General features: G+C 38.1%; 1 protein-coding gene across 1 annotated transcript in view; it reads left to right on the forward strand.

Moving 5' to 3' along the window:
- The first annotated feature begins 2,974 nt into the window (after window positions 1-2,974).
- Window positions 2,975-22,192, forward strand: part of COG6 (component of oligomeric golgi complex 6) — a 59,791-nt gene continuing 40,573 nt past the window's right edge. The window contains exons 1-6 of the mRNA XM_054197508.1: window positions 2,975-3,131; window positions 3,742-3,885; window positions 4,252-4,323; window positions 7,869-7,927; window positions 19,859-19,970; window positions 21,936-22,018. Of these exons, the coding sequence (XP_054053483.1) occupies window positions 3,006-3,131; window positions 3,742-3,885; window positions 4,252-4,323; window positions 7,869-7,927; window positions 19,859-19,970; window positions 21,936-22,018 (596 nt within the window). The 5' untranslated portion in view covers window positions 2,975-3,005. The remainder of the gene's footprint in view (window positions 3,132-3,741; window positions 3,886-4,251; window positions 4,324-7,868; window positions 7,928-19,858; window positions 19,971-21,935; window positions 22,019-22,192) is intronic.

A 22,192-nucleotide genomic window follows, 5' to 3' on the forward strand; every position in this document is an offset into this window, starting at 1 on the left:
AAGTACATGAACATCCAAGCATTTGCAAGTACAATGGCATTATTAGCTCACGTTACTTAGATGGCAGGTGGCATTCCACAGACCACATGCTCCTTGTTCTGCAGGCTAAATGTGGTCCTGTCTGCAGTGCACCAAATGTGTCTTTTGTGAACACTTTCACCAGCTGCATAGTGATAATCGTTATTTTGCTGTCTATTCTTGGGGGGGAAAAAAACCAAAAACGAGACAAAAAACATAATAAGGAACTAAGATAAGAAAACCAACAGAAAACACCATGTACTAGACATTTCTTTGGTGATACCTGTAGTTTTGCTGCCATATCTAGCTTTGGTAAGGGAACGTGTGCTTGAGTAAATTACATACACTACACAAACTGTCTTCCATTGATACACATGAACTGATATATCTGAAACCAAAGTCCCTTGTGGCAGTTACAGATCACAAACTCCCAATCGCTTCATCCCACAATGTACATCCAGTTGACTTAACAGGACAACGCTTCCTGGTGGACAAGCAAACTGGTAAGAATGTCATGTCAAACCCACCCTTGTGACACCTACAAGCCATGGCACAACACCTGAGTTTTAGACGGGGACTTCATTGCATGATCATATTTGCATAGTTTTTTAAAAAAAATCTGTTCTGAGGAAAAATCTAGCCTGCAAATATTATCCATAGCAGAAAAAGAGAGCATTTTTTTTTGTACTTTCAGCTGATATTCCTAAAAGAAGAACAGAAGATAAGCCCTGGTGCCCTCACACAAATACTTCTTTCAGTTGTGGGAGATTAAAAAGTGCTCTGTTGATTATCTCTTCTCATTTGCCCGGGAGAACACATGCACAAATAAACACATGCTGTTTCAAAATCCTATCGGTTCCTGCCAGCCCAGTGTGTTACATTAGCTAGGAGCATTCTGGCTCATGAAACACATTCTTGAAAAACTGCACACCCATCAAGGAGCATCTAAAAGTAGAACTGGATGCTTCAAAAGAAAATGCATGTACCAACTGACAGAGGAAAATCTTTGTGGCTCCTTGTATGTTTGTGGCATAACTTGCTGGACAAGACTTGGCAATGGTCTTGACTTATCTGACGTTTGTGGTTCAGATGTTCAAGTCTTCCTGACTTCAAGGTGTGCCTTCACTCTGTCAACTCACTCAACAGGTTAATAGCATTTGAAATATTGTTCAAACTGCTAACAACATCCAATTTATATTTGGAAGGTGTTCTTTCTAATAATAGGATTTTCTTGACATGTTTAAATATTAATTGCTCACACCTGTGATGATTGCATGCTGTTTTATCTCTTCTGACATGGAGAAGGGAGATCCTGCCTCCTGGAAGCTTAATCAGAAGTAAAGGACATCTAGGAGGAGATAACATCAGTACAATAGGGTGGAGAAAGAGAAACTAAAAAGGGAAACAAGGTGTCTGAAAATGCTTGAAAACCTGCTTGCTGACTAGCCAAGAGCAGAAACAAGGCACTATACAGGCTCTTCAGAAAAGCTGGCCTTTGATGTAGAGGACCCATGTAAGGAAGCAAACAACAACACACAAAAATTAAATAGAAAAATATCCTATCACTGTCCCTATCATGCTAAGATTTCAGGAGGGGTGCTCCAGTCATGTAATTTTTTCTTGAGACAAATAACTCATACTAAAAGAAAAAAAAAAAAGTTCAGTGCTCCACCTTGGGCATAAAGGCAAAGGCTACTCCATTCGCTTGCAGTTCTTTACAGGAAGAGCCTCTAGAAGAGCAATGTGAAGGCCCCAAACTCCTGAAGAGTTAAGCTACTGCTTGAGTCTTTGCTTTTTGATCCACACGCCATCAGGCAAATGGAAACAGACTTTCAATTGCATATGCAAGGTGCTGTTAATTTCAGAGCTAATACCATAGTGGGACCCTCGTCTTCTCAAACAACAGCTGTGTGCCGTATATAGCCATCTTCTTTCCACAGCATCTTACCTTCATCTGCACACCTGCCTTTTGTCCTTTGGGAAAAGCTCACAGAGATCCCTTCATTGTACCTCAGCGCTTGGCATGGGACGTGTCATGGCTGCAGCAGGAGAGCGGGGCGCACAGCTGGGCTCCTGATGGTGTTTGACCCAACGCCACCAAAGCATTTGACCCAAATAAACCATGACAGTGGCACCACCGCGGGTCCCAGGCCAGGCTGTCTGGCAAAGCGAAACCCATGGTGGGGGGACATGGGTCCCAGCATGGCCCCAGCTTGCAAAGCCATGTCTCCTTGGGTGTCTGGTGGAGAGGCCGCTCTGCTGCGCTGCAGCTGTGGGGAGACCTTGGGCATAAAAGCCCTCTGTGTCAGTACATGCACGGCTGAAACAAGACATGCTCCTCGTTTTCACACATTTTTACTGTCATGGCTGTTCACTTACACAATAAAGAGTCCATTTATTTTTCCATTTTTGTTATGTTCATAAGTAAAGCATGTATTTCATGAAATAAATACAGCTACACAATCATAGAATCGTCTAGGTTAGAAGGGACGTTTAAGATCGAGTCCAACCACCAACCTAACACTACCAAAACCACCACTAAACCATGTCGCTAAGCACCACGTCTACCCATCTTTTAAATACCTCCAGGGATGGCCATTCCACCACTCCCCTGGGCAGCCTGTTCCATTGCTTGACAACCCTTCCAGTGTAAAAATTCTCCTTAAGATCAAACCTAAACCTCCCCTGGTGCAACTTGAGGCCATTTCCTCTTGTCCTATCGCCTGTTACTTGGGAGAAGAGACCGACCCCCACCTCGCTACACCCTCCCTTCAGGCAGTTGTAGGGGGCGATAAGGTCTCTCCTCAGCCCCCTTTCCTCCAGGCTAAACAACCCCAGTTGCGGTTATCATTGCACGACCATGTTTGACCGCACGCCCGGCTCCCGCAGTCTCGGGCCGGGTCGGAACCAAAGTCTCGTGAGCGCGTTTCCGCCGGAGCCAGTCACCCCGCGGTGCTGGGAGCGGACGGCCGGGGAAGGCCGCAGCCATGGCCGACACGGCTGCGCCGCCGCCGCCCGCTGCCCCCGCTGCGGGGCTCCCGGCTGCCCCCGGCAGCAACCCGCTGTCCCGCAAGCTCAACAAGATCCTGGAGACTCGCCTGGACAACGACAAGGTGGGGCGGGAGGCGGCTGAGGGGGCGAGGCGGGGGCCGGGGCCTGCCTGGCGGGGAGCGCCCTGCGGGGGAATCGGCCGGATGGGGCGTCAGGGGCTGCGGGCGCCGATAGGCTGCGGAACTGGCGGGGGGGAGCCCTCAGTCATTCCCTCAGTTCCGCTGCGGAGCCGCAAGCTGACGTTTGCAGCGTTAATTAAGTATAAAATTAAATTTTCGCTCCTCCAGCGACATGCCGCGCACCTGTTCGTTCCCTGCAAGTCGTAGGGAGGTTTGTATTGCTTAGCTCGGGGAGGGCATTTCCCAGGTTTTTTCTGATTTAAATGTTTTCTCGCTATGGATGGGTCATTCTTTAGGTGAATGTAATCTTACTGATTAAAGCTATTCTAAAATAATAGATAAAGTTGTATGTTATAATGTATGAGAAAAAGAAAGAGTCAGCAGCTTTAGTATTTAACAACTGATCTGCAGTGTGGTTGGGTAGTTTTTTCTCTAAAATCATGTAGTAGTTTTTTTTCCTTTTTTCCTAAAACCATGAGCTTGAGATGGTTACAGACTCGGTAACCTGCCTCTTTGTAACTATGTGGAAAGTTGAGGTCTCTTTATTTTCTAGGAAATGCTGGAAGCACTCAAGGCACTCTCGACCTTTTTTGTCGAAAATAGTTTGCGCACCCGAAGAAATTTGCGTGGAGACATTGAACGGCGAAGCTTAGCCATAAATGAAGAATTTGTCCACATATTCAAGCAAGTTAAAGAGGTATCATTTTTACAGTGTGATTAGCTACCTTGCAATAGTGCTGCTAAGTAATTTAAAGTTTAAAAAAAGAAAAAAAAATTAAGAGACATTTTGATTTTCCAGGACAAGTATACTTGTGCAATAAAATTGTTTCATTGTTAGTTTCAGTTGATGAAAATCCTGCGCAGAGAGAGGTGATGTTTCAAACAGATAAAAATCCTATGTGAATGTTGATCTTTAGAGGTGCATTCTCTGCGTTGATTAACAGGGAGCCTCAAACAAATATGTTCCTTGTAACCTGGGCATCTCATTTTGGTGGGATGAAGCTGGGCCTAGGCATGACATTTCTGATTAAAACCACAGTTACTGTTGTTTGAATTTCTTTAGGAGCTTGAGAGTATAAATGAAGATGTGCAAGCGATGAGCAGCTGCTGTGAAGATATGTCCAGTCGTTTGAAGGTAATATATAGGTAGATGTACTTTGTATATTTTTCCTTTTGAGGTGCGGCTACTTTCTTTTAAAAGGATAAATAATTATTTTGGAGGATTAGCAGTGACACCGAGATGTTTCCATAGAATGCTTTTTATGTTACGTTAGGATATTTATGTTTCTTTTTACTTATTTAGAAAATGTATCGAGAAAGTAATTTTAATTTCTTCCAAATTGCAATTTAGGACACAGCAATAGACTGACTTTGAGAATAGCAACGGGATATCCATTTGTATGTGAGTGGAGAGAAAATATTTTATTAGATTGGATATGTGTGAGATTAAAGGGTTAATTACCTCTGTGTATTTCCTTTTAAACTGTATGTGCCTCTTCCATTGCCTACATCTGAGTTATGTGTTCATACAAATACCTCAAGTATATTCATAAGAAAGTATCTTGTACTCCAAAGAGGGAAACAAATCTAGTGTGCCATTTTCATTCTATTGGTTTTGTTTCATAACACTGTCTCAAAGTGCTGATATGCAACAAAACCAATTCTCTTCCATATTAACCCCAAATCCATAATGTTCTAGGTGGGGAAAAAAGCTGCATGTTATAATGTGTTACTAAATCTGGCTTGGGTTTAGTGTTCAAGTTCAATATTCAATACAGTGATAAGTTTAAAAGGTTATGGGTGCTGAAGTGTAGATGCTTTGCCAAACTTTGTTCTGAATATAGCACATAAGTTATAGGATATGAATGAGAATCTGTCACTAAAAAAATCCTGTGAAAACAATTTCTTTTTCTCCCCCGAATGTGGGGGAGGACTTTAGATGTCCCCCTACTTAGATTAATAGGTTTTTTAGTCATTGTATGTAGTTCCCATAAGAATGATGGTAGTTTCATGAACTTGTTTGAAAAAGTGTGAGAGTACAATGTAGTCCACTGCAGTACTTAATTTTCAGTTTTGGAAGGCAATGGGTGATACGCCTCAGAGGTCTCAGATCTCTTTAAACGCTGTTAATATGGATGTATTCCCTAGTGCGGTTCAGGAACTGTTTGATTAATCTCTTAGATGTGGAATTGAGTCAAGCATCCGTGCAGATTTTTGCTCTTTTCTGGCTTTAGATCATGAAATGTAACTATCGTCTGTGATTTTATTTTTTTTTCCAGAGTGGAGCCACCCTGCAGTGATTTTTTTTTTTTTTTTTTTTTTTTTTTTTTTAATTTCCCCCCACTCCCGGTTAAAGTCAGAAGGTAGTTTTGTTCTGTGCCCCACAGGACGTTTTCTCTAGAGCCCTGTAGAACTCGTAATTTATCTCATTTCAAACCATGTTTTCTTTGTCTGTATGAATGTAAAGTAAGTTAATGAGCCTGTGAACGGTTGTCAGAGACTCTGGTATTTTATCTGTAATATGACATGAAGACTTGCAAGCATGTGCTCAATTTGAATAAGAAGGCAAAAGTGAACTAAGTAGAGCAAATAGAAGATAAAAAGAGGAGGATCTATAGCATATAATGCAGAAGAATGTGCTAAGAGAGTAGAACAAATACAAGATAGGGAAGGGACTGTACACTGATAAGCCAAAAAGCTTTTTACCTTTGTTATTTTGTAAGTGTATAGTACCATCCAATCCAAATAACCAGATACTGTCAAATCTGATTTTAGGACAGTGACTTTGATAAATGCAATGGCTGAAAGGGAGGGAAGGAGGCGAGTGCTGGAATGGGATAAAGCAGCGGGGTTGAAGGATAATGAAAATTTTAATTAGTATGCTGAGGTGGGGAGGAAGAGAAAAATATTTTTATTTTGGATCTGCAAGATATGTCAAATATTAACTTTCTGATTTTTCTGGCATGTCTGAATCTTTTCTGCCGGTTACCTTGTTTTGCTTAGATGTAAGCTCTTACATTACATGCATACAATAGTAACAGTATCTGGCATATATTTGAATGCATGTAAGTAAAAAATGGCTTCCTGATGTATCTAGCTAGATCCAGAAAAACTGCTTTTCCTTCCTTTCTGCTGTCCTACTGTTAGCATTCTTCTTGGCAATTAGTATCCCTGTCCAGAAAAAACTGGAAAGGAACCAAATTTCTTCTTCTGGCTTTTTGGTTTATTAAAATCTGCAACTCTGAAGGAAGTGGGGGGAAGAAATCTGGAATTAGTGGATTTACATACTGAATAGCACAGGTCCAATCTTTTGTTGTGATAGTCTTTTTTTTTTTTTTTTTTTTTTTGTTAGGCTGAAGCATTGAAAATATTATTAAAAAAAAGTTTAAAATACAAATACATTAAAAAAATCTAAATACCATTTCTATAAGATATAAAAAGCTTAAAGGCATCTTAAATTTTTTTTTGTAACTACTAAATGTTCAGCAAATTCTGTTGAGTTTTTATTAAATCTGCATGCTAGTCCATAATAGTTTCCTTCAGAAAATTCAGCAGCTGGCACCTCAGCGGTGTCCACTGTCTATATCCATGGAGCAGCTCAGGCTCTCTCTGATGACTGAAGTTGTTACTCGGGTGGTTGCAGTCCTTCTTTTGCCTTTCAAAGCGTTCCTGTACCTTGACTGCTTTTCCATTGTAACTAACGTAGTGTGGCAGATAGAAAGGCTGAAATGAATCAGTGCGCGTATATACTTGCATTAAACCTCTCATGGGTTTCAAGACTGGCATCTTCATTTTGGCAAACACGGTGATTTAGATCTATTACAGTCTTGAAATTTTTCACAGGGAATATCTCTGTAGCTGTTTCCACCTCTTCACTTGCACTACTATTCCATACTGAATGCATTTTGATTTCAGGATTTTTATTTTTTTTTTTTGTTGTTGAATCTTCTTCTTTTTCTGACTGAATGATCACTGGTGGTGTGCAGTGGGAAACCAACAATTCCAGATGTCTTTTATCTTCTTGCTGAGTGATAAGTTTGAGAACTCCTGAACTTCAGTTGCAGCAGTCCCTTCAGTCATGCGGCTGCTGCCTGTGGCAGAATTGTTTCTGTTTGGATTCCCTTGCATTGTCATCACTGCACGTTTAGGGCTGTGAGGAACTGCTTAAGTGCATTGCACTTGGTCCTCACAACCCTGTAAGCTGCTTGGACTGTAGAGCTAAACTCACTAAGGCCAGCAGAGCTGTATTCATGTTGTCTAAAACGGCTGGATGAATGCTGGTACTGGGCAGTTTAGCATCCAAAGGAACCTGTTTCATTTTTCATTTTGTAACAGCAAACAATTTGCAGTCAATGGACAAATGAAATAATCAGAACTATTTCTAATGTTTATAATAATGTTTATGTATTAAATATAAATTAAAAATTCACTATCTGTGAATATAAATGTATATAAAGATGAAAATATATATGCATAAGGATGTTAATTTATTTTTTCATGCCTGAAAATAGGGAGAGTTAATGAATATGTATTTCAAGAAGGCCTTTTGTTTCAAAAAGTACGCTCTTTAAACTTCTTACAGTCAGAAAGCTTCAAAACTATTATATGTTCTAAAGGTTGTGTAATATATTTGATATGTTTGTATTTTTCACGTGCTTAATCTTTCTAATTATATTCTAGGCAGCAAAGGAACAAACTCAGGACTTGATAGTAAAAACCACAAAACTCCAGGCAGAAAAGTACGTATACCACCTTATTTATTTCTTGAAGACATAACGGTACTGATCGAATTTTCTTCTAGATGTGATTCTGCCACTCTTATTTTTGAGTAATGACTTTGTGGGTTTTTGTACTTTGCTTTTAACACTATCTGTGTTTGTGACTCAATTGGAATAAAAATAGTGAAGTCGTAGTTTATTACTAAAGGAAACAAAAAGGTAAGAGCATGTCTTAGTGCTTGTTATCGTAAAAATTGACCTATTAGGGAAGAGAATCAGTTACAGTGGTACAGCATGCTGAATATGGATGTACTTTACCTAATGCCAGTTGATAATGTGAGTTACATTGTTTTGTAACATATACTGACCTACTCAGTGTCTCATCAGTTTCACAGGCTTCTTGTTAATGCTTCGTATCCGATGGAAATCACTCTTTTCTTCAGGGACTCTGTAGGAACAGAAAGTTGGCTTGTAGCCTACTCTGCCGTATTTAAAGTTAACTGTGAAATACATTAAGTGCTGTTGAATAAGCCTGAGACAGACCACTTTTTCCCTTGGTTCTCCAACATCTTGTGGAAGAAAAGATTTGTATTTTGCTCTTTTCAGTACTTTTATTCATGGGAAAGGGATGATAGCCTATGACAGATTCAAGTAATCTTTATCATTTTTATGTCTAGGGCATCTGGTTTTACAGCTTTAGCCTTTGTCAGTGTAGAAGAATGAATCTCCTTGCTTTATGAGCTTTCTTCTGAAAATTATTTACAGTTCACTGGAGATTAGAAATAATTATTTCCGGCGATAAATTTCTAGTAGAAATTATGACTTTGGATAGCTTTGGGTGCGTTTTCAAAATCAGTAGGCTCATGTTATGGACTTCAGTAGGAAGTGGATTATGTCCTGTGAGAGTCTGAATGTGAGGTTAGAGTGTAATCTGTACGTATTTTAAAAGTTGAATGTAGAATAACTGCATAAAGTACAATACTGGTTGATATAAAATGAAGGATTTAGCAAAGTCACAGTTTAAGTGAGCAGAAGTTAAGTCTTAGAAAATTTGTTATTTTAAATACGAGTATATGAAATAGTAGGACAGAGAAGTGGTCATCTCTTTCGTAGTCTGAAGAAAAGGAAAGCTGCTTTGATTCCTTGTTCTGAAGCGGAATGGAAGATACCAAGACCAATCCCAAATTATGTATGTCTAATTGGCCTTAAATTCCATTAAAGGAGATTATGCAGACTGTACATCAGTACTTCTACAATATAGTTCTTACTCGCACAATAGTTTACTTAAAGGAATTAGCAGAAAGTCTTTTAAGAGACAGATCATCCCCCTAGTGTGAGGAGGAAAAAAGGTTTAGGAAGTAGCCTGTACGTCTGAGGACCTCAGAGTGCACAAGCAGGCAAAAGGCTTCTCTTGAAAGGCTATTTTGTAAGTATACATGAAGTACTTACTAGCAGAAGCCAAACAATATTTGTGATCTTACAATATGGTGCTTATGGAAGAATCATAGAGACATTTATTTCTGTGTAATTTTTTAATTTAACATCAAAATATTTAAAAAATAATCCGTTTTATGTACCAAAGTGTTTGTGAGTTAAATTCTTAAATCAGTGCTGAGTAATAGTATGTTTTTAAACATTGCCCTGAAAAATAAAATTAGTTATGTTCTTCCTTTTCACGTCAGTTATGTTCTTTTTTTTCCCAATGCTATTTTGTAATAGCAGAGGTGATACAGTCTGTCATTTTGCTGAAACAATTGTTTACACTGTCATTAAGGAAAGTTGTTTTGACCCTGCCCTTCTTACTGAGTGCTACATTAAGTCTTGGTTCTCACATTTTTTAGCTATTTTTAAAAAATAACTTCAGAAATTATTTTGATTTGTAGTAAATGATTTGCGGTGCTAGCTATTGGTAAAAAAAAAAAGTCTTCTATTATACTTAGTATTTGCCTGATTTACTTTAGCTGGCCATTTTCTCATAGAAGGAAAATGTTTATGATTTGATTCATTTTTTTTAAAACTGAAGTGAGATGGTAAACTTTCAGATGCATTTAATGCATTTACAATGTTAAAAATATTTAGTTTTTTATTTGATTGAAATTTTAGGGAAAATGGGCTGCTGTCTTCACTTGGATAATATGAAGATAGAAAGTTACTTAGGCAAATATCTGAGTATTTCACAGCTTTTTATTTACTGCCTTTCATTTGCTAAGAATACATCAGATCATGCTTTGATCAAAGATGTGTAGTTGTCCTTCTGTAATAGTTTTAAGACTGTTTTCACTAAATGACAGGTGGAAACTTTGGCTTTGGTAAACCCTCTTCATGCCTAGTCAGTTCTTGTGGAAAGTAAATTTTGTCAACAGATGTTATAATTAGTATCAAGTTTAAAGCAAACTGCAATTAGAAGAACAGAATGTTCACTTCAAAACCAGAGAAAGAAAAGGCAATAGCCAAAGACTTTTTGATTGGACTTGTAACTTTATTCCCCTAGTCATACAAGGCAAAGAAAGGGAAGATCGAAATAGTAAGTGAACTATTTTGCAGGTTGCAACATTTTTTTGACCTTGCAAATGTAAATCTGTCATCAGAAATTTTTCCTTATGTGGCATTTGAACCTGTGTGGTGTGGTGTTTTGGTTTTTTTGGGTTATTTGTTTTTTGTGTGTGTGTGTTTTTTTTTTTTTTTTTTTTTTTTTTAATGAAGAACTGCATGATAGGAATGAAGAATAGTTTCCCAAAGATGCAGAGTGGCCATGGGAACCTGAGTGTGAGGATGAACATTTTAAGTAAGAATGCTTATTCATGCTTTCATCCTTGCATGTATCTTTTTCTCTTCTGCGGTACTTGCAAAGGAATGGCTGTCTCAATGGTGCTGTGTGGGTGCGAGGTTTCTTATACTAAGTAGTTTTTGCATTGTGTTATCGCCTATATAATTAGATGTAGTTCAAGATGATTTTCAATTTCGTAAGCTTCTGACTTGAACTCTTTGTTGGTCATCTTAGTCTCTCAAATTTGTGGTTTGAAGGTGCAGTGGTCCACCTGCAGTATCCTGTAGGTAATCCTGATGAGCTATTTTGGGACTTCCAATGTTGCTAAAATGTGTGAGTTAAAACTCTTTGTAAAGTAGTTGGGGTAGAAAATAAGATGTCTCGGATTTAAGTTAAAAATTCTGCATTCTCAGGTTGTTGCTTTGCAGCATTGTTTTTCTTGTAATTTAGTTTTTTAGCTGTAGACCTGATTTGGCATAAATGCTAAATAGCACATGTTGCTTAAATAACAAATTTAAAAAGTAATCTTCCATTAATGCAATTGCATTTTTATATTTGTGAATACATCAGAGTTGGTGCATTTCTTTGGTCAATTAGCTTGCTTGTTCTGAATTTATTTGCCCTGTAAAGACTAGTTAAAATTGCTGTACATTAGAAGCAGAACAGTTTCCCTTTGGATTATTTAACTTACAGAATCTGCTTAACATAGGCACTAGGGTGTGTTTTTTTTTTCCTCTTCTCTCCTTAAAATGGAGACTTATCACAACTCAATAGAACCACGTAGTGTGAAATAAAGTAGTCCAAACCGTTCAACCCATGTATCTGTAACATAAGGTTAATTTATGGCTTTCAGTAATGTAGAATCTTGAATAGAATATCTGTTTTAATGTATTTCATAACAAACTTTGATACTAAAGAAAAAATGAGGTAGCTAATTTAAACAGTTTCTGTGAATTGTTAAAAATCCACTTCCACTCCAGTATTTTCACTAGGATTCTGTACCCTTACTTGAGCACACTAATAATGCTTTCAGATTGCATTAGGCTTTTTATGTATAGTAATGAGGAGACTAGTTTGTTTTCAAACAACATCTGCTGCGTTTTTGAAGATGTGAGTTTGCTTATTGCTGTTGCTAACAGGCTGACAGAGAAAGGATCTTGCTCCTTGAATTCACTGAGATTTTAAGAAAAGCTTCCTGTGACTTGTCGGTTCTCTTGTTGTACCCGAATTTAGTTCTTTTTTTTTTCTTTGTGTGAAGCTAAAAACCTACTTGCAGTACTAAACTACTTCACCTTGTGTTGGGAACAAGCATGCTGGAGTCCAGTAGTTCCCAAACCAGAGAAATAACAGTTTAGTTCCAAAATGCTGTGCGCGGAATGCCAGCAGCCTGGCTTCGTAGTAGTTCTACCAGCCACTTAATGGTAAGGTATTATGCAAGACTGTTTTTGAGGTTAGCCACAAATGACAGTCGTGGATCTAACAATTGAAGAAAGAGGCCAGAAGGTAATAGTTACAAGATTAATTCTTATAAAATCAAGTAAGAGCGATTATGTGAGTGTATGTGTGTATGTGCTCTGGGAGATCACAGAAAATAAGCCTGCAGAAATAGAACATTGGTGAGAGTCAGAAGTAGTTTTCTGGAAGTAAAGACCACCATACTCTGAAAACTGTATGAAAGAATGGGAATGGAAATGGCTTGGGCAGATAATTTTTTGTCAGACTAAAATTTCAGAGATTATTTGCTTGAACACCTTTACACATTATCTTGTTTTACTAGCTTCTATTAATTGTGTTCTTAAACAGAGCAAAATGTGTGTTTTGATGTCAGAGTCCGTATTAGTTCTGTTGATTCTGGAAAATTAGTTTCTGTAGCATTAGCATTGTTTCAGTTTTTAAAAATACAGTTAAATATGATTTCCAAACATATTTTGGAATGAAGCAGTGTGTACTTCTTTAATTTATTTTAATTGAATTACATTCAGACTTGCTCTTTATTTAAATTCAGCAAGCGCAGTTCTTGGAGTTTGGTGAGTGATTTGACTGTCACCTCTGTGCTCAATACAAGGTCAAAAGTCTTAGGAAAAATGTTTCTTAGTGAACATCTGCTTCAGTAGTTTTGCACTACAGATCTTTCATGCTTGTCTTGTGGTGGTGCTTTATTCCTTTTCTTTTTTTAAGAAATATCTTTTTTGTCATAGTCGATTTGGAAATGATGCAGGAAGTTCAGCAGTATTTGTAGCAGGTTAGAGAGGTTTGCTTTCATCAGCATGTGCTGAGAAAAGTGGTGGTGTGGTGGTTTGCACTGATGAGATGTATTTCATGTCTTGACCTTTTGAAACTTGTAATTACATTTATTCCTGTGAATATGCTTCATGAGAAAAAGCAGCGATTGCCTAAACTGAATTACAATCCAATGTGGGGGAGGGCAAAGGCTTGAAATTCTGAGGCCGATTTTCTTTGCTGATTTGTGCCAAAGTAAAGCATAGGTAACAGGGCATAACACAGGAATCAAAACAGCTAAAATGGATTTGAAGAAAAACACCCCTAATTTGTCCCATTCTGGCCACGGCCAGCAAAGAAAGTGCAAAGCCTTATTTCCTTCCAGCTTTTCTAACTGGCAACCATGTTCTCTGTTGAGGCAGGAAGAACTCTTGATCAGCATGAAATGAGGCATGGTCTTACAGGTTGAAAAGCATTCATTGAAAAGAAGTGCAGAATCAGTTATATCATACTGTTCTTGATGGACTCATGTTTGTCTAATCTGCTCTTAGAAGAAAAGACCAGGAACAGAGAGCCCATGTTCTTCCCTGGAAATTGATTTTGGTTCTTTATTGTTTTCCTACTGTCTGATTTAGTTCTTCTTTTACTGGTGGTTAAACTCATTTGTTCTGATCCTGCTCCGGGTGAATGTAGAGAAGAGTGTGGTATCTTCATGCATTTGGCAATATTTTTGAATTTGATGGCAAATTCGAAGCTAGACTAAGCAGGCCTCTTTCAAATGTTATATCAGATTGTATAAAAGATACGCTGAAGATATCAGTCTGTTTGGTATGGTAGTATCAACTAGCTCACCTCTATAAGATGGTAAAGAATCTATTTTCTGTAAATACACTCATTTTTAACTTGATCTCTGTTCACAAGTTAGAAACTCTATTTTGTATCTTAACCATAGCTAAATAGTAATTTACTTAGTAAGTATATATATCACATGGTTGCTGCCAAGTTTTGCCTGTGAAAATTGCTTATCCAGACTATTCTGTAGATACATACCAACGACGTTTGTAGGAAGCCTGATCAATAAGTAAGTAGAAAATTATTACATTCCATGAATTTATGTACAGCATGTAAGTTTTCTTCCTGTATCGCTTAGTAATTTGTTTGGCAAGGTTTAAATCATTTTAAATCATTTCAGTGCAGTTAGTGTGTTCTGCACTAAACACACTTTTTGATTTTTACCTTTTTTTTTTTTTTTTTTTTTAGAGCAGAACGTATTGTATGGCAGGGCTGCAGCATTGCAGGGTAGCTGTCTTTAGATAGAAGGTTCCTCCCTCTGTAATTCCTAAATTCAAGTCCAGTCTCCTGCTGCCAGCTGTCATTTGCATGATGACTTTCATAAAATGATCAACTATTCATCATAAAACTGGTTAATTATTTTTGGATTTTGTACGTGTTGGTGTTCTTGTAGCACTTACCTCAAAAGCTTGTTTTTTCCAGTAAAAGCTTTTCCCTGATTTTCAACTGAATTCTTGGATATCAGTTGGCTGTTTTCTCGTCTTGTCCTTTATCTTAAGAGCTTCCTTTGTCTTCTCTCATAAATTGGGTTCTCTGTTCCCATGATCATCCTGCTAGCTCTGGTCTAATGGGAGTCCAGTGTTCTTGAACACAGATGATGAGGATTGCAGTCTGTTTTCCAGATGAGGTTAAAGCCTTCTGTGATATTACTGCTATTTTCCCGTATCCTGGGAACGTTAGGCAATTCACTATGATGTTATGTGCCTTCCTATTTTTTAATTAAGGAGAAAATTTCATATTTATATTCTAAGACGGAATTGGTCACTGAATACCTTCTCACAGTATTTCAGTTCTTTAATAAAAAATGTGTTAGACAAAATGTAGAATAAAAACATTTGCTCTCAGCATTTACAGATGCATTTTTGCATCTGGTACGTAATCTTAAGAGTGGTTTCCTAACACTTAGTTGTGTGTACGCGTTTTGTGATATAGTCTTGTATATTTGCCTTCCACAAAAACGGTCACAGAAAAATAATTTTTTCCAGATGCTGCTGAAAAGCATTTATACACGTCTGTCAGAGAGTTATTTCATTATGAGCTAGAAATACTCGCTCTTTTTGAGGCTTTAAAAATGTGTTGAATCCTCAGTATCACAATTTGAAAGTTATTTCAGAATATGCTCATCATAAGTAAAGGCAGCTAGCAGATTTTTATGCTGTACTTGGTGGCAAGATAAAATTAAACGTTGGAGAAGCTTGTTTCTCATCCACCTCATATTTTTTGAGCTGTCTAGGTGATAATCCTAACAAACAGTGTGCATTTGTGTTTGGTTCAAGGGAAAAGTGCATGAAGTGCATAGTTTTCCCAGCCTTTTGAGTTCTCTTGCAAAAGAATTCTGTCTCCCTGGAAACGATTAAAACTGGGGAAATTGCTCTTTGTTGGAGTCCTGTCCCCCGCCCAAGCTCCAAAGTCTACCAGCACTTGGCACTTCCCCCTTTGCATGGGTGCCGTGTTCCCATGATCTGCTAGTTTTGTTCCTTTATGCAGGGATAACTTTTGTAAAAGAAAAAAAAAAAAAGCAGCTGTGGGATAACAGCACAGTGTGGCCTTTCCTCTGCTGTACTGCACTTGCTTAGAACAAAATTTAGAAATGATTATGTTTGCAGAAAGGCCAAGTGCGTCTTGAAGTGTCCAAGTGTCTGCTCAGGTATGAATTGCTGTGGCTTATATGTAAGATGGCCTTACTCTAGCATTTGTTGTTACCTGCATTGTGTTTTGCATAGCACTTGTCGCAGTGAAATAACTGTAGCAAAACTTGGGTGGTATTTTAATCTGTTCCCCTGCTTTAATAAGATTGATTAAATTCTAGTTAAGTATCTGTTAATTTATGTCTGAGGAAATGTGTGTGTGTGAATGTGTGTGTGTATATATATATATATAAAAATAAATAAATACCTATGTGAATGTATTGGTCTCATTAATATTGTACACTGACAGATAGAAGTTAAGGGAACATTGCACTTCAATGTTTTGTTCCTCACCCATTATCTAGGATACAGGATCTCTTTCTCATGCAGATTGATAACTAAGGCAACTTTCATAGCCAGCATAAGCAGAGGTGGCTAACCTGCGTTTTGAAACTGAGTAACTTGCTGAAATCCCATGTCCTTTGTAAAGAGACAAAAAGAAATAGCTTTATCAAAATTCAGATGCAAGCTTTTAGGTTTAGGATAGATGTTTCTCCCCACTTCTGAATCCTTATCTTGAGAAAGATAGATGAATCATTGCTGCCACCTTGAGGTTGTTATTTTGTGTTTACATCGTGGAACTTAACTTGCCAGTATTGCTACAGTTTAATACATGGACTCTGTTTTATACAAGTTAATTATTGGGGGTGTGCAGAGTGGGTCAGTGAGCAGTTGCAGCAGGTGTTAGCCAAAGATGCATCCAGGGATGGGAATGGCTTTAAAGCACAATGTTTGATTGAGCCTTGTTCTCTGTAGCAGCAAAAAAGGAGCGGAGGGAGGACTGTGCAGAGTGAGCACTTGCAGGAGGAGAGAGATTGAGTAGTGAGGTCTTCTGCCATTGTTTATTTTTATAACCACGGGAGTGAAGGGTGCACAGAATTCCAGCGCCGACTAACGAGCATGCAGTTTGTACAGTTCCTGATTCCAGTCCTTGTTCTTTGAAAGTCTACAACCCTAGGTCCAACAAATCTGCAAAGCAGACTGAAAAAAACTGTTATGCCTGGTACATTGAACTTCTTAAAATCAGATTTCCACCTGCCACCAGTTTGATGAAAGAGTCCATTCAAAAAATCTGAAGAACAGGAGGTAATAGTAAATGGAAATCTTCTGTAAGAGCACTTAAGATTTTATGCACTCAGGATGCATAGGTTCAAAGAATAGAAAAGTGTCTCAACATCTTATCTCCTTTTGTGTTTATGGGAGATCTTGTTTTAATGGAAACCAAAGATCTTGCATTTGCTTTCTCCAGTCTCTTTCCTACCTTCCTTTTTCTCCCTAAAGGGAGGGTTCATCCAGTGTAAGTCTTTGCAGCTTTGTGGTTTTATATTAAATTGAGATTTCCATCTCAAGAGGAGAGACTTGGAGCAACTATTAAATAAAGTTAATTCACTAAATTAAATTGTCTGTTGTTTCAACCAAATCCAGTGATGGCGATGGTGATGGATTAGATTTCTCGGCACAATGGCGCGGAACAGGAATGCACTGTTGAAAGCACCATCATTGGGTGAAATTTAAGTGTCCTTGCCTTATTTTCAATTTGAGTAGTGATGTCATATGCCTCTAAGTTTTTTGGGGGGTTGAGAGGGGAGGGTCCTAATATCTTTTTTATTATTATTTGTTGTAACTGACTACTGAACTGACCTCTCTTTATACCTCAGAAGAGTTCTGAAGTGTAGTTTTCATGAGCAGTTTCATGCCAGCAGTGAAATAAGTAGTCATTGCCCCCTTGCCTCTGGCAGCTCGCTGTGCTTGCACGCCCCTTAGTACGGGGGGGAATGCCTGTACAGAACCTAGTGCCCCACAGTCCCTTGGCACAGGCCTGTGGTAAACTGAGTTAGAGAATACGTAAAACTTCCACCCCCAAAAAATCAATAAAATAAAAACTTTTGGGGTTTTCCTGCTAGATTTGTTCCCTGATCTGAGTCACTACCTGATAGTATAAACAATGGTTCTGGCACAGTGGAAAGGGCAGTACAGGGCAGGGGTGAGCTGGGATGGCTGAGGCAGCCTAAGCAGCATGGCTCAGGCATCGTTGCAATGATGGAATATGTTACTACAGCGCAGACTTGATCCATCTTTCATCTGTGTTGTAAGAATGACATAGTTATCGTCACAAAAATCTCTCATAAGCCTAATATTTAATTAAAAAAACTTGTTGGTATCCTCCAGTCTGTTAATTCTTGTGAGTATGTTTTGTGGACAGCTTCTCTTGGTATTTTTGTCTTCTGTCTCCAGCTGAAGTTACAGCATGGCTTCCTCTCTTCAGCTTATTTTTATCACCTAATCTTCCTGCTGAAAATCTACTGAATGTGTTCAAAATGGTGTTCTTCCATTTTCCTTCCACTGTGTTGAGGTCTACCACGCTTTGTGTCAGAAAAGCATATCGGTGGGGCTGGAAGGGAGTGCCAGGTCTGTTTAGGTTTGAAGGTAGTTGCGTGTCCTCACCCTGATACGGGAAATTTAGATAAAGTTATTCAAAGAGAAGATGGGGCAACTTCAATCCCTTCAGAGCCGTCACCTCACACATCTTCCCCTCTCTGCCCCCGGAGTCTTTTGGTACTTCCCATTTTCTCCTAAATCTCTCTCCCTATGCCCCATTCCTTGTGCCGGAAAACTGACTCCACCTCCTTGCCAAACCAACATGATGCTCCTCAATCTCTTTCCTCTCTTCCAAATACCTTTCCTTTCTGCCTGTACGTGCATTTTCTTGTTTCCAAGCCATTTATGCACTCTTGAGCCCTCCCTTTTTAGTCTTCCACCCTGTTTTTTTCCTCACTTTCAGTGAAATACCGCCAGATTGCTTGGAAAGTGCTGTAATTTTTCATGGATGCATCCGCTGTTGCTGCCTGTTTAGTTGGTCAAAATTATCCTCCATCACTCTTGTTTCTTCCCTGAGAAAGATTCAGCTTCATGAAGACTGATAGGAGTTTTTGGCTTTCCTTTTTTGCTTAGGTGTCTTCTATGTAACTTACAAATACAGAGTTGCTTTCCCCTTTGTTTTTCATAAATTTTACTGTTAAAATGCTGTTAGATTTTATATTCCCTTCCTTCTCACTGTTCGGTATGATAGAGCACTGACAATTGCCAAACATTTCATCTGATCTCTGAATGAGTTTGTGGAACTGCAGGATGGGAAGGCCATCCGTGACTACAGAAGGGAAGCCAGTTTTCCATGCGTCTTACATCTGAATGCAGTCCAGACGCTAGTTGGATAGTAGAGAAGTAGTAAATAAGTAAGTAAAATCTTACTTTTCAAGCTTTGATCTTGTAAAGGAATTTAATTATTTCAGTTAGTATTAGGAGTGTACCTGTCTGTCTTACCACCCTATAAATAACAGTGTATTTATCTCGCAGTAATTACTCTGGAAGCTGAAATGGTCTTAAAGTAATTGAGCCTTGTTCTTCTACAAATAACTAAGTAGTGTCTTCTCAACGTCCTGAAAAAGTAGCCTTGATTTCCTGGAATGCTGTGTGCTGAAGCCACAGTTTGAGCAATTTTTCCATTGCTAAGGGAATTCCAGTCCCTTCCTGTGGAATAAAACTATATTCATTTGGGTCCTTCTGTGGTTGTAAGGTGTGTGACAAAACGTGTGCAAAAAGATGCTGCCCACGAGATGGCGTTCACATATTACATCCCTGCTGTGTTTATTTCAGGAAGGGTAATCAACAAGAGAATTAGCCATTACATTTTGATTGCTTGTGAGATTAGTAAATTTGTATCCCAACTGTATGTTGTTAAAAAGTAATGGATCTGTTCTACAGAAAAGTAGATTAATCTAATGATCATTTTCTCATTTTGGATGCTACAGCTTATTGTGTCTTTATGAAAACATGAGCTGAAACCCCATTCTCTCCTTGATGTATTTGAAAGGAAATAACTGCAAGCATTACAACTATACAAGCACAAAGTATCTGGATTAGATAACGTGATACAAATGCTAAAGGAATATTTTTTTTTTAAAAGAACTTGCTAGATTTCAAATGCACTAACTTACCTTTATATTGTCTTTACTCAGTAATCTATGTAGGCTTAATAGAAAATTGTATGTGAAGATACGACTCAAGTGTTTTGATGGCAAGAATGTGCTATTAGAATTTAATAACACCTATTTCTAATGCTAATTATATTTCCAAAGTATGAATACGCAAAATAAATCTGAGATAAGCATAAAAAGGTAATGTCCTCTTCACTTTGTTTTATTACAGCCAGAGACTAGAAATGAAAGCACAAGTTGCAGACGCGTTTATAGCAAAATTCCAGCTGACACCGGATGAAATGAACCTCCTCCGAGGCACGAAAGATGAGCCAATTACTGAGGTAGCTCAATGAACATTAAAAGCTTTGCTCTGAACTAAAATGTAGAAGGGTCCTAGCTGAATTGTACATGAGATCTTATTATCAGTTTGTAATTTAATTTTTTATGGAGGAATGTACCTTTTAACAGACTGGTGAATTTCTGATGAGTATGAAATGTGTGATGAAAGATTCAAGTAACAGGAAGGGAAATCAACATTAAATTCTAGTTTGTGTAATGAGTTTAAGGGGCAAATGAGCTACCGGGTGCTTCTACACTTAAAAAAAAGACCTTTATGAATTTTCAGTGAAGATGTTTTAAAACTTCATCACACTCAAATAAAGCACATGAGAAATTTGCAGCGCTTCAGCAATATGTAGTACTGCCCTTGTGCATGTGTGTGTGCGCATTTTGCATATGCATGTATATAAGCATTCAGTGATATGAAATAATATAAGCTGAGACTTTCCCTCATTATTATTCGGTTGATGAAGATACTAGGTGCTGATTCACTTTTAGCCACCTTCCAAAACAAGTTTGTAACTATGGTTTGAGTAAGAAGGCACATTGTTCTGCAGTAAAAGCAAACTGAATAATGAGAGAATTAAGTACACTTAATAGATTTTTATTGTTGTAGCTGCATAGAAACCTTCACTTAAATGTAGACTACCTGCTGAGACATACTATCTCGTTTCCACAGGCATCCTGTTTGCAGTTAAAGCATTATTAAAGACGTGGAACAGATAACCATAAAGAGTGCTAATGAAAGTATCAATGGAATGTGTTAAATGATTGTGCACTTGAGTAATTGCTGTATGCTTTTGTACCAACTATTACTGTGAAAGAACATTCAGGTTTCTAAAATGCATATGTTGCAGGGAACAATGGCAGCAATGCTGTGCCGTTTATTCAGTGCTTGGTTCACAGCAGAACAAGGATTAGTCCTTTTGATACTTTGATCTGTCTAAAAAATGTGCAGAAGTAACCGAGATATAATCGTAGTTGTGCTACTGAAATGGCAGACCTCATTAAAATCACGTGTGTGCTTTTCCCCTATGATAGAATCAACTAGCACGCTTAAAACATTTTTAGTCAGGCTTCCGTTTTGGCAATTTTTTAATGCTTTTTTTTCCTGAAGGAAGAGTGATTTGGGTTTTTATAAACATGACCTTCAAAACAGCTGATGCAAGGCAGTGTCTGACTTCACTTAGAATTTGTAATGTTTTTGTGACTTGAGCCAGAATGAAACTCTACTGAGGCAAACGGTGTTCAAGTCACAAAAGATATAACAAACAGTTATATCTGAATTCTCTAGTCTCCTCCATGATGTCTGAAAGATGATTTCATAATAAGACATATGTTTGAAAATGTTAGTGGATTTCCATTTGCTCTCTAAAACAGTAACAAAATAACTTTTTTGGACATAGTCCATGTCTTCTGGTTTTTTTTTGTCTTCGTTGCTGCTGCTGTGTTATTCAGAGGGGAAAGATTGTCCTGGAAAACCTTCGTCTATTACAAATGTTTGATTTTTCTCAAAGTTATTATATGAAAGCAAAAAATATCAACCTATAATCATTGTACTTTACAATGTTTCAGTTTGCTCTTTAGTTGTTAATGCTAATGGGGAGCAGATGATGGACTGCTTAGTAATGTCCTCAAAATCTCCCCAAAGTGTTAAGTGATAACACATGCATGCTACATAAGACAGGTTAAAAGCACATCTTTGCTGCTATTAATTTTTTATTTTGTATGTGTGTGTAAGAAAGGTGTGATGCAATGGGAAGGAAAAAAATCCTGAGAGGCGTAAGGTGGAATGAAAGGTGAGAGGTGGTAGAGGGGAGGGCTTGTATTTTAAAAGCAGCCCTTGGAACACAGACCTGCAAGGGACATAAATATGGAATCGAAATGGGGAGTATAGAGTGCTAGAGGTTTGAATGAGAAGTTACTGCTTTCAAACACTGCTATTTTTTTTCTTTCAATTGATTTAGGATTTTTTCAAGGCTTTGGGAAGAGTAAAGCAAATTCACGATGATGTCAAGATTCTCCTCCGGACAAATCAGCAAAGGGCAGGGTGAGTGCTGCTTACGTGAATCCAAGACAGCCATTTACTAGTTAAAAGCACAAGTTACAGCAAGGTCTCATTCTTTACTTCATATAACTACACAGAGTATTTTGCAGAAAAACAAAGAATAGTAATGTGTTTTTAAATTTTCATAATTTTAATAATGATGGGCTTTATTTGATT

This window comes from Rissa tridactyla, chromosome 1, assembly GCF_028500815.1.
Source record: "Rissa tridactyla isolate bRisTri1 chromosome 1, bRisTri1.patW.cur.20221130, whole genome shotgun sequence".
Taxonomy (NCBI): Eukaryota; Metazoa; Chordata; class Aves; order Charadriiformes; family Laridae; genus Rissa; species Rissa tridactyla.